General features: G+C 39.7%; 1 protein-coding gene across 6 annotated transcripts in view; it reads right to left on the reverse strand.

Moving 5' to 3' along the window:
* Positions 1 to 17,348, reverse strand: part of CPSF3 (cleavage and polyadenylation specific factor 3) — a 43,331-nt gene extending 25,983 nt beyond the window's left edge. Inside the window, exons 1-8 of one of the 6 annotated variants that reach the window (XM_004274899.4) lie at positions 17,185 to 17,348; positions 12,414 to 12,477; positions 11,179 to 11,276; positions 10,435 to 10,563; positions 8,971 to 9,148; positions 5,857 to 5,946; positions 4,419 to 4,569; positions 697 to 872 (exon numbers count right to left, since the gene is read on the reverse strand). In XM_004274899.4, the coding sequence (XP_004274947.1) occupies positions 697 to 872; positions 4,419 to 4,569; positions 5,857 to 5,946; positions 8,971 to 9,148; positions 10,435 to 10,563; positions 11,179 to 11,276; positions 12,414 to 12,477; positions 17,185 to 17,234 (936 nt within the window). In that variant the 5' untranslated portion in view covers positions 17,235 to 17,348. The other 5 variants (XM_033437478.2, XM_049695912.1, XM_049695911.1 and 2 more) reach the window with 5 other exon arrangements.
* Between the last annotated feature and the right edge of the window lie 75 nt (positions 17,349 to 17,423).

The raw sequence follows: 17,423 nt of genomic DNA on the forward strand, positions 1-17,423 counted from the left end.
AATTAGGACCGTTTTCAGTGCCTAGCAGGCAGGCAGGCAGAAAGTAAAAGGAAGAGTCAAATGGGTTTCTATCCACCCAAGAGAGAACTCTGAAAGAATTTCCCCGAAGACTCACGATGGCTTTGTACACTTCATCAATATTTTGAGCTGGCCAGAAAATCTAACTAAAAAGTTTAATATTGTTTCGAGGGAAAACTTGGCTCTAATTCCTAAGCAATTAACTTAAAAAATAATACTTTATGAACAGAGCCTACTGATAACTGGAAGACCACTTATTACTTGAATTATTTGGGGTATTATGTTTATTATGATTAGAGCATTAGTTCGAATGAAACTTTTTTAAATTAAAGGAAGTCAGATTTTATTGAATGCTCTAGAAATATAAACATGAACATTTTCATATATGGAATCTGCAGTGCTAATGAAAAAGATGATTAGGTTTGAGTAGAGAAATCCAAGTTACTTAGCAACAGTAAATATTGAGAACATGCAGAGACTTGGAACAGGTGGCAATATTTGTTTAAGCAAAAAAGAATGCCAGTTGCTAAATTTTTGATTTCCCTCAGAAAAGTGATGCCTGCTTCAGAAAAGGTAAGACTTCAGCAAGGATGCAGCCACAGAATCAATGTCAGGCATCTCCTACTACTAACGACTTACTTGAGTATTATCTGTCCTTCTTTCTTCACAAGCACTCACCTTAAGGTTACTAATATGTTTGAAAACAAAGGGATTGTTGATGTTGATCTGTTTGCGGATTTTGTCATTCATGGCGTTTACATATGTCTGGTACACCGCCATACACTTCTTGGCCAAAGACGATGCATAGTATATGGGAATATCATGGAGTTCTGGGTGATTCTGCCAGTACTCATCTAGAGAGATTTGACAAGAAACAAATATTTTGTTATGTGGAGTAAATAGTTCAAATAATAAATGACATGTACAATTAGTTTTTTAAAATTCAGACAAGAAATAAAGCACATAACTATATTTTAAAGAGGTTAAGAAAAATTAGCCTGGTCTTAACTCAAACTTATAAAACAAGAACTTCTTTCTTTCTTTCCTTCTGTTTTTTTTTAATTGGAGTATAGTTAATTTATTTATTTTTATTTTTATTTTTTGGAGTATAGTTAATTTAGAATGTTAGTTTCTGGTGTACAGCAAAGTGCTCCAGTTATACATATATATACATATTCTTTTCCATTCTAGTTTATCACAAGATATTGAATACAGCTCCCTATGCTATACAGTAGAACCTTGTCATTTATCTATTTTACATATTGTAGTTTGTATCTGCTAGTCCCAAACTCCCAAGTTATCCCCCCGCCCCACTCTTCCCCTTTGGTAACCATAAGTCTGTTTTCTGTTTCTGTTTTGGAAATAAGTTCATTTGTATATTTCAGATTCCACATATAAGTGATATCATATGATATTTGTCTTTCTTTGTCTGACTGACTTCACTTAGTATGATAATCTCTAGGTCCATCCATGTTGCTGCAAATGGCAATATTTCATTCTTTTTTTATGGCTGTGTGTATACACCACATCTTCTTTATCCATTCATCTGTCAATGGACATTTAGGTTGCTTCCATGTCTTGCCTATTATAAATAGTGCTGCTATGAACACTGGGGCGCATGTATCTTTTAGAATTAGAGTTTTCTCCAGACATATGTCCAGAAGTGGGATTGCTGGATCATATGGTAACTCCATTTTTAGTTTTTTAAGGAACGTCTATACTGTTCTCCACAGTGGCTGCACCAATTTACATTCCCACCAACAGTGAAGGAGGGTTCCCTTTTCTCCACACCTTCTCCAGCATTTATTTGTAGACTTTTTGCTGATGGCCATTCTGACCTGTGTGAGTTGATACCTCATTGTAGTTTTGATTTGCATTCCTCTAATAATTTAGCAATGTTGAGCATCTTTTCATGTACTTATTGGCCATCTGTATGTCTTCTTTGGAGAAATGTCTATTTAGGTCTTCTGCCCATTTTTTGATCGGGTTGGGTTGTTGTTTTTTTTGATATTGATTTGCATGAGCTGTCTGTATATTTTGGAAATTAAGCCCTTGTCGGTCGCGTCATTTGCAAGCATTTCTCCCAGCCCGTAGCAGTCCTCTCACAAAACCTATCCCTAAGTATTAACGCGTGACCTACAAAGAATGCTGTGATCGTAGTCCCAAATGTGGAGGCTTCTAAAAATAATTTGGTAGAAGCTGATGCTGAATAACAGACCATAACTTATTACTCCAGAGAGACACTAAATTCTGTGATGGTTTTAAATAAAATGTTTTATTAATATTTCATATAGACTTACTGATATTAGACACTTTGTAATTAGACTTTACTAATTACAAGACAGGACCACCAAAGGAGTTAAAACCGATTTTGAACACAAAAAAGTCACATTATTGTGTGACTATATTTTTAGAAAACTGCTAACCAGTTTCTGATAATTATTGAAAACAGTGGGCAACATACCTTCAAAAGAAGGCTTGTTTTCACTGAAAAATTAGCTGAAAATCCTCATTAAATCCCCAAATATTATGAAGGTAGTATGGCCAGGACATCATTCATTCTACTAGGTACACGTGCATTTAGGAAATTTATTAAATGTCTAGTATGCAATTTGCATATATTATTCCTGTTTTCAAAACAAATTTATGAAGATTTATTTCCATCTTATAGATTAGGAAGCTGAGGCTAATAAAGGTTGAAAAGTGTGGGAATGTTCTTTTTCCACTTGATTTATAAGTGAAAACTCTACATAAGGACAGGGACTTTTCCTGCCATGCATATTACAACTACATTTCCTGCTTTGCCCTCTGGTTTAATTGTTCATGTTCTTTTAGATGTAATTAAAATTTTTAATGGTATCGATGTTTTCATATATACTCTCATGATTTCTCAAATACCTTGCAAAGTACGTTACATCCCATGATCATATCACAGTCTCCTATTTTTTTGGGTGTATTTTTAAGAAAAAATTTTAAACGTTAAAGAAAGTTGAATAACTTGCCCAGGGTCACATGGTTAGATCGTAGGTGGAATCTGAAACCAGTGGCTTGCGCAGTTACCCTCTTTCTATCATAGCGCATTACAAGGGGAATTTAAGGGACAAGGAGCAACCAAGTGTATAGGGCAGTCCTGGCTCATAAAAGGAATCATAATATACTTGATAGTATGGTTTTCAGACAAACACAGCAAATGCCCAATTAAACTTGAATTTCAGACAAATAAAAGATTTTTAGTATAATAATATATATTAAATATTTGACATACCTAGGCTAAAATATTATTATTTATCTGAAATTAAAATTCAACTGGTGTCCTGTATATTTATTTGCTAGATCTGGCAACTCAATTTGATGGTGACAACATGGTTTCACTCTCTTAATTTCTTCTGCTCCTCAGATTACTTTGTTATGGAGACTTTCCATTTCAAGACTTCTATAACGACAAATGTGACTTGCAGTTTGAAAGAAGAACCAAGAGAAAACGGACTGGCTTAGGCTTTAGAAAATTTAGCTTCTACTAAGTCCTGTCTCTCTCAGATTTGCTTTTGATCTGAGGCCATTTATTCTTTTTCCCTTGTTTCCCTTTTCAGTGTAACAGGGATACTACTTATCCCTGTCATCGTACAGATAGAAGAACTGAGAGTAAGAGCTCAAGATCATTTCTAGTTCTTGACATTGAAGCTATATACGTACGAGGCACTTATCAGTTATTCTTTAAGAGTGTATTCCCCAGAAAATAATCACACAATGTTAAAAAGGGTCATTAAATACAAATATACGCAAAAAGTGACACCCACTATTCCTCTTATTACAAAAAGTTACACATGTTCATTGAAGTATTTGGAAAACGGAGAAAAGCAGAAAATGAAAAAGAAATCATCCACTTTCTCACTATCCAGATTTAACATCTGGGTATCTTTAAATGCCTTTCCAGTCATTTGTGTGTTTTTTACCTAACTAGGATCAGCGTTCACAGTTTTGGACCCTATTTTTTTGGTCCACTTAATATATTACATAAAAATACGTAATGACTCATCTGAACCATGATTTTTTCCTACAATATATTTACTACCATAATATTTACTTAAAAATATTTAGAATTATGAATTGTCTTACTTACAAAATTTTCTGTGTATTTATTTCCCAGACGTTGAACTGCTGGGTCAAAGGGTAGCATATTTTTAAGACTTCTGACGCTGATGGTACACCATTCATATTCCAGTAGCACTGTATGAGACTCACTATTGCTCTGGGCTCTTTCTGGCACCAAGTCCCTATTCTTAAATACAGAAACTGCAGCCCCAAAGGGTAGAATGACCTATCCAAGGACATGCAACTATCTTGATATAACTGCACTGGAAGATTTTGAGAATCTCCCAAATAAAAAGGAAAAGGCATACCTAAAATCAAGAGAAGCTCCTGAGCCCTTCCAAGAGCAAAGACAGGAATGAGACCTCTGCCCCCTCGGTTCACAATATCGTGAACAGTGTTACAGAACCTTGCCTCTCGCTCTTCTCGCTTCTCATGGATATGGGTTCCGTAAGTAGATTCCTAAAGAACATATCAGAAGTGTTGAGACCAAGGTTGATAACTCTCAAAGAATACAAAAGTTAAACATCAATGAAATGCAGAAGCAAAGTGACCTATTTCTCTATTAATATGCCATTTACTCGAACATATATTGTTAGAACACTAGTTAGAAAGAACAGATACAAAAGTTAGAATTCACATCCAAGTAATAAGAACTTTTTAGAAAATGGAATCAGGAAATAGTCCAAAAATGTATGTTCCCTGCTCAAGATAATTTTGCGATGCCTTTTTTTTCTTTTAAAGCGTTTTGCTTTCCATGGCTGGGGAAAAGGATATTTCTCCCACCTCTGTTAAGTCAAAGCTTATAAATCAGAAATAGATACTGTTTCTTATAGTTTTGTTTAAGAATATCCCCTAGACCTTACTCTGTGTGGTGCACTGACCAGCAGCGCTGGCATCCCCAAGAGCTTATTGGAAGTGCTGAATCTCAGGCCCCAGCCCAGCCATAATCAGAATCTGTATTTTAACAGCATCACCAGATGATTCATAAGCACATTAAAATTTGAGAAGCACTGCTCTACAGTACCAGATATAATGAAAATAACTCTTATTCCTGAGGGTTTAAAAAAAACTTCCTTTAATTTAAGGTCAGTTTATATGCCAAGTATACTGTGAGCTGAGCCAACTGAATTTGCTCATGACACACTGCACATGGACAGCAACACGCACCAGTCCCTCACTCTTGGGCAGCTGGGGGATGCCGTAGGTGGTGAGGGAGAAACAGCTCTTCTACCTTGAACTAACTGTCCTTGATATTCTTATATAAACCACAGGCCCAATGCACATTTATTAATTTGCTCCTCAGCAATCACCCCCTCTCCACCAAAGCTTCCGTGTACAGTTAATATTTTTAAAATTTTTCTGAGACTAGTAACCTAGTAGTCCAGTAGAACATACACATAAAGTTAGCAGGTGCTACAGGCCAAAAGACAGTTACCATGGCAAAGACAGTGGGGCCGTGCCATTCTACACAACCTTTTAAGATACTCGAGAAATCTGAGGTAATCAACCTAGACAAGAATATTCAGGAGACAGCATATCATCTCTGATATTAGACTAGAGTTAATATATTTAACAGCAAGAAAGTGGAGCTGCACTACAAAGAGAGGCCCCAAAATGAATTTTCATACTAAAAACCCAGACACATTTATATCTGATCATATATTATGAAAATGAGATGATATTTTTTCCCATTAGAAAAATTCTGCTTACATTACACTAATTACAATACAGGGCAGTAATACTTACAATGATAAGAATATCAGGTTTAATATTAGGAATTTCAGCTGCCATTAAGTGTCTGTCTTCTTGTCTTGAGAAATCACCTGTGTACAAAAGCTGTGAAAAAGATAAAGCCAGGAAGTTAGGATTTTGGAAGGCTTCGTTTTACTACTATCTTTAGCTCATAAATTCTTTTATTTATTTTTGGCTGCGTTGGATCTTTGTTGCTGCGTGCGGGCTTTCTCTAGTTGCAGCGAGCGAGGGCTACTCTTCTTTGCGGTGCACAGGCTTCTCACTGCAGTGGCTTCTCTTGTTGTGGAGCATGGGCTCTAGGCGCGCAGGCTTCAGTAGTTGCAGCACGTGGGCTCAGTAGTTGTGGCTCATGGGCTCCAGAGCACAGGCTCAGTAGTTGTGGCACATGGGCTTAGTTGCTCCGTGGCATGTGGTTATCTTCCCGGACCAGGGCTCAAACCTGTGTCCCCTGTGTTGTAAGGCAGATTCTTTACCACTGGACCACCAGGGAAGTCCCAAACTGATATCTTTTAAAAGCAATTGCTAAGTACTTCTTGAGTAGCTTCAATCCACTGAACAGGAAAGTAGAGATCATCCAATTCAGAGACCTATTTATTTAGGTCTTCTTTAATTTCTCTCAGCAGTATTTTTTTTATTGGTCAAAAGACTTTATACTCCATTAATATCTAAAAGGACAATTACTGAGTTCCATTTTACTTTCAATATCTTCAGATCCTCTCCGTGTTACACTTCTACCACTAGTCTTTACATTCTGAAAGTAATGGGAGTTTCATGCCATTTCTAACAGATCATTCAAGTAAAACCAATTATAAAATTACTCATAAGTCTACCAGCTTCCCTGATCACTCTGTTTTTATTTTTTTGCCACTTCTTGCCAAAGTTTATTTTTTTAACATCTTTATTGGAGTATAATCACTTTACAATGGTGTGTTAGTTTCTGCTGTGTAACAAAGTGAATCAGCTATACATATACATATATCCCCATATCTCCTCCCTCTTATGTCTCCCTCCCACCCTCCCTATCCTACCCCTCTAGGTGGTCACAAGGCACTGAGCTGATCTCCCTGTGCTATGCAGCTGCTTCCCACTAGCTATCTATTTTACATTTGGTGGTGTATATATGTCCGTGCTACTCTCTCACTTCGTCCCAGCTTACCGTTCCCCCCCTCATGTCCTCAAGTCCATTCTCTGTCTGTATTCTTGTCCTGTCCCTAGGTTCATCGGAACCATTTTTTTTTGTTTAAGATTCCATATATATGTGTTAGCATATGGTTTTTGTTTTTCTCTTACTTCACTCTGTATGACAGACTCTAGATCCATCCATCTCACTACAGATAACTCAATTTCGCTTCTTTATATGGCTGAGTAATATTCCATTGTATATATGTGCCACATGTTCTTTATCCATTCATCTGTTGATGGGACACTTAGGTTGCTTCCATGTCCTGCCTATTGTAAATAGTTCAGCTCATAAATTCTTGAAAGTGAGGTTCAATAGAAAAAAGTGGCCTATAACTGATGAATTTAGATGCAGTGCTTGTGTCTGATTCAAAATGTGTAAAGTAATTCAGTCATAAACCATCCAGTGTTTCAATTATTAAACCTAACTAATGGGAATAATATATTCCAAGAATCAGCCCACAAAGATAACCTCTATATTAATGAACTTGAAACATATGCTCAATATCTTAGAGAAAAAGGTCATGATGATGAGGAAAGAAATCTACTGAGGTATATGGAAAACCTATCTAGATAGAAGATAAAATCCTATCTCCAACAAATTTCATCAAATTTGAAATGTGACTTTAGATTTGCATTTGTGCTATTTTCTGCTTATTTTCTGTGCTTTTGAGCAAGCGGCAAGAATAAATGGTTTAGCAGTACGCAGCACAAGTCATTGTGTAAAAATTTCAAACAATGAGCAGCTACAAAAAATTTAGAACACTATTACACTATAGCACTGGTTCCCAACTCTGGCTGCACAGAAGAATCACCTAGAGGGAATTCCCTGGCAGTCCAGTGGTTAGAACTGCACGCTTTCACTGCCGAGGGCCTGGGTTCAATCCCTGGTCGGGGAACTAAGATCCCACAAGCCTTGCCATGAGGCCAAAAAAAAAGTCACCCAGAGAACTTAAAAATAAAAGGCCAAGGTCATTCTCTCAGATTCACTGGTATTTTATTTTTAAATTTTATTTCTGTAAAATTTTATTTATTTTTGGCTGCGCTGGATCTTCGTTGCTGCGCATGGCTTTCTCTAGTTGCGGCGAGCAGGAGCTACTCTTCGTTGCGGTGCGCGGGCTTCTCATTGTGGTGGCTTCTCTTGTTGTGGAGCACAGGCTCTAGGCGGACGGGCTTCAGTAGTTGCGGCACGTGGACTCAGTAGTTGTAGCTCACGGGCTTTAGAGCGCAGGCTCAGCAGTTGTGGCACATGGGCTTAGTTGCTCTGCGGCACGTGGGATCTTCATGGACCAGGGATGGAACCCGTGTCCCCTGCATTGGCAGGCGGATTCTTAACCACTGCACCACCAGGGAAGTCCTTCACCTGTATTTTAGAAAGCTTCCTAAGTGATTCTAATGTGCAGCCAGAGTTGAGAACTGGTGCACAAGTGAGTCCTGAAATCCATTAGTCCACCTACATTTTTCTCAAGTTTTTCAAGACTTCCATCAATCTTTTTCATCAAAGATGGTTGGAAAGATCCTTTCTGATTAACCTCTTTCACTCACGCAGTCTACCCTCTTTAGGGGTTTATATGTGAATCCCAGAATATCAAGAGGACATGAATGCCAAACGTATTTCAATGTTAAATGCATGCAGCCACAAAGAAGGCTCTTCCCTAAAGAGCTTTCAGTTTTCTAGGGACACTGAAAAGGAATTAATCCTACGGTAACATGAGGGGACTTTATTGAGATGCTTATCGTTCTCTTTTCTTAATCATGATTAGAGAATTATTATCATGGGGGTATGAACTATGATATTTACAAGGAAAAAGTATCAACTTAATTTTATCTTATGTTTCAGTGTTTTGACACTTTGCTAGTCTTAGGGAATATTCTTTAAAGCCCTGCACTGATTTCTTGTGAGCAGGAAATTCCCGAGCTAGAGCGTACCTTCACGCCCGCGATCTCAATCATGAACATGGCAGCTCCCAGGACATGGCCTGCGTGGTAACACCAAAACTTGATTCCTGCAACTTCCTTCACTTCATGAAAGTTGATGGTTTCAATTTTGTCCATGCTCTCTTCCAAATCTGTCTCAGTATATAGCATGTCGTCTGCTGATATATTACTAAATTTTTAAAGATGCCAACAACAAAAATTAACGGTAAGATTTTACAAGTCTTTGAACTCAAAGAAATTATCTGTGGATGACATATCCACATATTTCTTAAAATTATATTGTACATATTATGCTATTTAGAATCTCTTGGACCTTTTGTGTATTTGTTTTACTCTGCTATTATAATAAAAATGTTCAGTGTGTGTAGCTATAAAGCATGATTTTAAGCAAAGCACAAACAGTAAAGTAAGGCAAAGTACTCTTTAGGCTAGTACTTCTCAACCTTTCTTCCTGCCCCAATACTCTTGCGAGATAAACTCACTCACATACATTGAACCATGCAGAGTTTTTCACTCTGGGATGTGAAAAGATTTCTCTAAAAGAGAAAAGGTCGTGTTAGAAAGTCTAACATAAGTGTTCTCCTGAAAATTATGCTAACGTACTTCCAAAAAAGCAAGAGAGAGTAGGGGTTAAGGACACACACTCTGGAGCCAGATTGCTTGGGTCCAAATCCCAGCTTTGTCTCTTACTGTGACCATCACAGGCAAATTACCTAACCTCTCTGTGCCTCAGTCTCATCATCTGTAAAATGGGATTCACGACAGAACCTACATCATGAGGTTGATATGAAGATTAAATGAGTTAACATATATTAAGAACTGAGGGCTGTGCCTGGCACATGGTAAGCTTTAAGTGTTAACCAGTATAATTACTACTAAGGATAACTGTTCCATTCTTCTGTACTTATATAGAAGAATAACAAATCGCATCTTAGCTACTCTTGGAATACACATATTAAACAGTAAACTTCTGAAGGCTAATCATTTGTGCTATAGGTATCATAAAAATCCTTCAAACTTTCTGGTAAAGGAGTAGATTTTCCTCTTGCAACTGGAGAAAACTTCCCCAGAGAACTTTTTCAATTAAGATAGTCAATTTCCTTAGATCAAATCATCCAAAAAAGATTTCAGTATACAGCATTGTAAAATGTATTTTGTTTTAAATTTTAATAAAATTATGAAATTCTATTTATAGAATATTGCTATCATACCATATAACTCACCTACATTGCAAAGATTTAAAAGGATGCAAAAACTACATAAAGACTTTAAGGCCAAGGAGGTGTTGGGGACACAACAGGTATTTGATGAGTTGTTATGATGAATGACTAAATTAATGACAGCCTTGTGAACAGAAAGAAAACATCTCATTTCAAAACACAAAATGGTCTATATCTTGAACCGTATGTATTGTGTAGAACCAAGGGCATGTATAAATCTAAAAAAGTAATTTACCTAACTTTGACATAATCTGAAAGAAGCCATCTATAAATAGCTTTTGTGGCATGAGTCATAAATGTTCTTCCTTTGAAACTTGTCTTCTGTAGAAACCAGGGCAAAGCTCCACAGTGATCCAAATGGAAACTTAAAAAGAAACAAAGGGCTTCTGTCAGTTCTTAAAATATTATCCATCATGTATTTTATGTAATAAAACTCACTGTACAGAAAAGTTCTATGTAACAATTACATACTGATACCTTCAGAACACCAAGGATAGGTATGTACAGAAGGAAGGAATAATGCATCTAGTTCTAGTGTAAGAAAAGGATATTAAAAGTATATTTTAAACATCAAAATGGAGCCAAACCTATTCTCAACAGCTAAAATTATAACAAGCGCTTTAGTCGTATAAAGTTGAAACATGTCACTGTTTATAAGTGAAGTTCCCACAGAACAATGTGACAACACAGTGGCCTCAGGAGATATTCTGCAAAAGAGCTTTCTTGGTCTTAAGTTTCACAAGGATCCAAGGCATATGTTACCTTCTTCTCACTCTAGAGATGGGAAAGTAAGTTTTTCATAGTAACCTTCTCTCACCTGTGAGGATGATATGGTGTGTTGTCTTAGACTTAGATGTCTGCAATATAATTCCTCGTATAAAATACTCTTAAAACACCAGAATCTTAAAATCTGGCAAAGAATGATCTTTACGGTGAAAGTCCTTGAAAAACAGTGTCCTTAATAAAGAAAAAAACCTACTGACTAATTAGCAGGAGATCAATCTCAGCTGGGTCAATTAAATCGATGTAAGGAAGAGCATCCATTCCTTCTAGGCCTGGGTGGATCCCACAGTCCAACTGAAAGAAACAGAAAAAAGATCATAATTTCCTCCACATTACATTAAAATTCATTCAACAAATAGACAATAATTATAAGTGACCCATCACACCATACATAATCAGGATGGACTCTATACATGTGGGAAGCATTTGGAATGCAATTCTTATTAAATGGGCAAATACGCCATTACCTCTAACTTTCCAAACAAATTTAACTGTAGCTCACATTTAGAGTCACAGGACACAAAATACAAGACATCTTCTTTCCAGCTACTTTTTGTAGGCACTATAACAACGAATGAACTCTTTTTCAAGAACTTTAATATCAGAAATGGTGAACATTTTTAAAGTTTATAGATTCGCTACTACAGATGCGACTACTGTGAGAAGACAATGATTAGAAACTGGAAACTTCCCTGATCAGGGCAATTTAAGTATTAGAAGGCAAAATCTGAAGAGTCAGTCATTAAGGGGTTATATCCTCATTTTGGTCATATCCTATCAATTAATACAATAAATGACTAAAGAGATGAACGTGTCTGCCATAAGCCCGTTCTTTTAAGAGTGGGAGAAACAGAGGAATGGGACCAAAGGACCACGATAAGCCACTGCACCGCCTTCCTAATGAGGACCACGGAGACCAGCTCTTCTAGTCCCTCCACCTCTCAGTCAAGGAAGTGGGCTGAGGAGAGACTGACTTGCCCAAGGCCAGGTATCCTAGCGCTAACTTAGGTTCCTAAGCTGCCAGACCAGGGCCCTACTGGCACACCGCACGGGGGTGGCTGGAGCTCTGCATGTGTTCAGGTGGCCAGTTTCTTGGGGTCTCCCACTGGTGGTGGGGCAGTTAGGTTGGCCAGACCTTCAGGAATGGAAGAGGGACTTTGAAGATACAAAAGATCAGGAGATCCAGTTGACAATTTTACAAACTTAGAATATATTTTCTCAGTTTACTTAATGTTTTGTCAAATTACTAAGTGGAAGGTGTACTAGTTTTCCACATTAACATTTTACACAGACGACCTATACCAACTATGACATTATTCTGGGAGCTAAACAGGTAACTACTGAACTAGAAAAAACTACCGAGCTAGAAAAGACCTAACACCCGAGGCAGACAGGAACATACTGTTAACCAGACTACAAAATAATAATTACCATTATTTTTCTTCCTTTGAATTCCAGAATAATACATGATCTTCCCACTTCTTGCCCAGCTCCACTGTAAACATTCAAAGGAAGAAATAAAAATGACTGAAAAACAATCAAAATAAAGCCCAATAAATTCAAACTTTTTTACAACTTAAACTATGTTCCATCTGATGCCAGCACTCACTTGAGGCAGATAAAAGTTCCACAAAGTTACAAAGATAGCAAAGAACAGCATCAATGTGGGAAAAGATGAAAAGTGACCTTTGGGAGTTCAGGGATCTTTCAGTTGTTAAAATTGTGAGAGAAGCTGGTATAGATCTGAGAAGCCCAAAGGTTAAATCCAACCTTCTGAATGTTACGGTTAAACTGTGATGTATTCAACATGTAAACTAGCAGTGATTCAGATTATTTAATAAGACTCTTCAATTAGCACTTAAGTAAAAACCCATCAGCACTTAAAAATTCTTTCATTTTCTTTAAGATGAAAATATGCATTTACCAAATAGCTTAAATTTAAATAGACTTATCTTATTCCTACCTGTGAATCTCATTCCCTTTTCCTTCTACTTTCTGTTGTTTCAGTATATTTGATACCAAGTATTTCAAATTAATTTCCTTTCTTCTTAAATTAATGAAACAGCCTTGCTTTCCAATTCCCATAAGACTTTAAGTTAAACTTCGCCTGCTTTTCCAATCCCTCCCCTTCTCTGACTGCCTCTCCCCAACCATTCTAGCTCATGATTCACCCACTCATTCAAGATCAAGCAGGTTTTTTTTGTGTGTGTGGCTGCACTGTGAGGCTTTCAGGATCTTAGTTCCCTGACCAGGGATTGAACCTGGGGCCACGGCAGTGGAAGCACAGAGTCCTAACCACTGGCAGCTTCCATTTGCCAAGCACTGTATTAAGTGCCTAGAATATGGAAAGGCCTAATACCAAGACACTGAGCTCAAGGAACGCATAGGCTGCTAGGAGACAGACATGAGATGGATGCATCCTCAAACTGAGATCCTACTCCAGAGAAAATCAGACCACCACAGTGCTACTGTGAATTCCTGGCCTTCCACTTCAACTGGCCCTCTGCGCTCCCTCTTAAGTGTCCCTAGCTCAGTTTTCTCTTACAGTTAGTGTGGTAACTATTTCAACCTTTCTCCCCGTTCCTAAATTTTCCAACCCTCTATCCTAACTCTTCACTCGAGGCACGGCTTTCTCTGCATCAAAAAATTGTACAGTTCAGCTGTCAATTTCCTCAACTTACCAACCCACCCGCATCTTTCTCTCCTTCCATTTCTCCTGCAACAGAGAACAGACCTCTCTCTCTAAGGCTAATCATTTTACCATGGTTCTACACTCTGCACACTCTTTCCTTCTGAGGAACTGACCCCTGCCTGCTACATCATTGGCTTTTCCCTCACCAACCGCATTTAAACATGCCACAGTCATGCTCATCCCCAAAAGAAAATCCCTTAATTCTAATCTCCTTTAGTCTCCCTACCCGCTTCCTAAAAGCTGCATACACCCTCTGCCTCTATTTCCTCACCTCCACTCACTCAACTCACTGCAATTTGGCTTTTTACCAACCGCTCTTCTGAAACTCTCCCTGCAGAACAGCTCTTTGTTGCTAAGCGCAAACAGCCCCTCTTTCAGTTCTTATCTCACTGTTCTCCCGGCAGCACGTCATCCCTCCTGCACCGTCCCTCTCCGAGCTTGGTTTCACTGACTTCACACTTTCATCCTGTCCTACTGGTTTTCCACCTTAGTTTCCTTTGCTCAGCTGCCTCTGCCCATCCGTCAAATGCCGTTATTCCAAGGGTTCTCTCCTTGGTCGTCTTCTCAGTCTTCCTGATCTTCATTGTCACATTTTTAACATGCTGAGGACCTTCCAAATTTGTATCTGTAGCCAGATTGTCCTCCTGAATTCCAGACCTCTAACAGTCAGTCACCTGGCTTTGGCATCTCTCCCGGGACATCCACAGGCACCTTATATTCAAACATGCCAAACAAGTTTACACCTCAGGTCCCTTGCCCTTGTTCTTCTTTCTTTCTGGAATGCTCTGCCCTCAGATATTGACATAATTGGCTCCTGTGTATCGTTTGGGTCTCAGTTCAAATGTCACCCCCTCATCTGCCCTTCACAACATTCTATAATAACACTTAAAACTACATGAAGTTATTGTATCTACTTCTTTATGGTTTTTCTAACTATTAAAATGAGAGTTCCATAACAGCAGAGACGTTGTCTATTTCATTCACCGATGTACAGCTAGCTACACTGCCTGACACGCAGTAAACCTCAAGAAATACCTATTGTGGGAATTCCCTCGTAGTCCATTGGTTAGGACTCTGTGCTTTCACTACTGAGGGCATGGGTGCAATCTCTGGTCGGGGAACTAAGATCCCACAAGCCACAGCATGGCCAGGAAAAAAAAAAAAAAAGAATGAAAGAAATACCTATTGAATGAGTAAAAACTCCCAAATTATGAACCGTGGAAACATTATGCTAAGTGAAAGAAGGCGGTAACCCATTTATATGAAATGTCCAAAAGAAGATAATCTGTAGAAATGGAAAGTAGATTAGTAGTGGCCTAGGGCTGGGGAAGTTGGAGGTAAATGGATATATAAGGCCTTCTTTTCGGAATGATGAAAATGTTCTGGAATTAGACAGTGGTGATAGTTGTAAAACTGTATATATTAAAACCCATTGAACTGTACACTTTAAATGAGTGTGCTGATGTGAATTCAATCTCAATAAGGCTGTTTAAAACAATAAAACTCCCAAATTTACTCCAGACCTGCCCCATCTCCTGTACTCCTGGAGTGAATAACACAACCACTTACCAGCTGTCCTACCTAGGAGTCCGTGTCATCCTAACACTCCTCTCTACACTGCCTTTCCCCCAACAACGGCCCCTTACAATACATCTGATCGGTTACAAAGTTCTGAAGATTTCACTTCTTTACTGTCTTAAACCTCTCTCTGTCCAATCCACTGCTGCTCATTTCACTCATTCCAAGCTCTCACTGCTTCATCACTTGGTTTATTTCAATTCATCCCACTGGATTCTCTCCACTTAATCCACCCTATTTTTTTTTTTTTGGCTGTATCACGCGGCATGCGGGATCTTAGCTCCTCCAACCAGGGTTGGAGCCTGTGCCCCCTGCCGTGGAAGCTTGGAGTCTTAACCGCTGGACCGCCAGGGAAGTCCCTTGTTCCACCCTTTTATTCATTTGCTACACTGCTGCCAGGAGCATCTTCGATCTTCCTAAAACATAATTTCCATCACATCCCATCCTTGCTTAAGATCCTTCCTTGGCTTTCTATAACTGGTGATAAAGACCCCAAATCCTTACACAATGTCCTTCATAAGCTGGACCCTGACAGCCTCTACCATCTCATCTGCTAATCTTCTAGCCGCAGCCATGGGGAGACTGGCCACAAACAGAGCCCTCTCGTTTTCACACGTGCCACTTCCTTGGCCTGGAGCATCCTTGCCCACACTTCAGCTGTCTTTAATTCCTACTCATTCTTTAGGCCTCAGCTCGTATCATAATTTCCAGGATGCATGAGGTGGCATTCTCCTCTCTGCTGGAAATCCCTTCTGCACTCTCACGGCCTTAGTGCAACGCCTATCTGTACTCTTACAGTAGTCACCATTGACTGAGCACCTACCGTGAGCTTTACTCTGCACAGTTAAGTACTGCTATACTATTTCCACAGGAGGAAATGGGTTCAGTGAGGTTGCTGTCCTAGCAATCGATAGTGTAGAGATAGGACTTCAGGTCTGACTCCAAAGTGATAGTCTGCTATTCCTCCAAACTATCTTTCCGGTACTTTTCATGCGGCGCTGCAGCTCCCTCCAAAAGGGTGAATCCAGTTAACTCAGCCCTCCGTCTTATTTGTATCCCTAGTGCCCAGTGTGGCCTTGACACTTGCTCAGTGTTTGCTGAGCACAGGAAGAGAGGACAGGTGTGAACTGAGCAGCGGCAAACTTGGGGCACGTCCCCAGTAGGTGCTCAAGGAGTCCTTACTAAATGAACATGTAAAGGAAATATTTCTGCCTTTTGAAAAAGGCACGTGTTCATGTGGTGCTGACTCATTTCTAACAGTGAGCATGTTTGTGGATTCTAGCTGCTCACTTACAGAATAAGTTCCTCCACATTTATATTTCCCTTTCTAAGCAGCATTCCAGATCTGTAAGGTGCTTCTCTGACAGAAGGCCATTTCCAGTGAAAGGCCAGCCCTCTCCTGGTCAGTCAGGGGCTGAGATTTTGTCCTTAACACCTCGGCTTTTTCTTCCCTCCTTATTCTCCCAGAGTTGGAGAATGGAGCTCCAGCAAGTCCCTAATTTACTTCCTTTCCCATCTTGGCAAATACCAAGTTCTGGAGGTAACAGGTTAGTTCTTCCTCGCACTGCCACAGCCTTATCCAGGTCCTCCTCTCATCCTGCCATGCTCGGCGTCACCGGTTCCCTCAGAGCTTGCCACTCTTTGGCGAACAAGAAAGCGCCCAGCGGCCCCACAGACCTTCTTTCCCCGCCCCCCAACTCCACATACTCTCCTCCCTTGGAAAAAGCAAAATCCCATGAAACCGAGCAGGCCCCTTCCTATCCACAGTTCTCCAAAGCCCTGCATCCGGAGGCCTGGCCCGCAACTGCGGACCAAGGGACCAAGGGCCGACTGCAGAGGCGCGCCGGCTGCGGCCGACTGAACAGCCCAACCACCCGGGTACCCTCCTCGCCTCACAACCCGTGGCTTCATTCCCTCTCGCTGGTCCCTTACAGGGGTCGGATCAGCAGCTGGTCACTCTCTTCTGCGGGAATCGCAGACATCTGCAAACGGGGACGAGGAACAGGTTGCGGGAGGCTTTCTAAATTGGAAGAGCAGCCACAGGGAACCCACAAGGATGGTCGCCGTCCACCGAGAGCACAACTTCCGGCGCCCGGGCGTCAGCCACCCTAGGCTCCTCCCTCTAACTTCCGGTCGTAGAACAAGGGGTCGGCCCGGGCACCGGGGGCGGG

This window comes from Orcinus orca, chromosome 13, assembly GCF_937001465.1.
Source record: "Orcinus orca chromosome 13, mOrcOrc1.1, whole genome shotgun sequence".
Lineage (NCBI taxonomy): Eukaryota > Metazoa > Chordata > Mammalia > Artiodactyla > Delphinidae > Orcinus > Orcinus orca.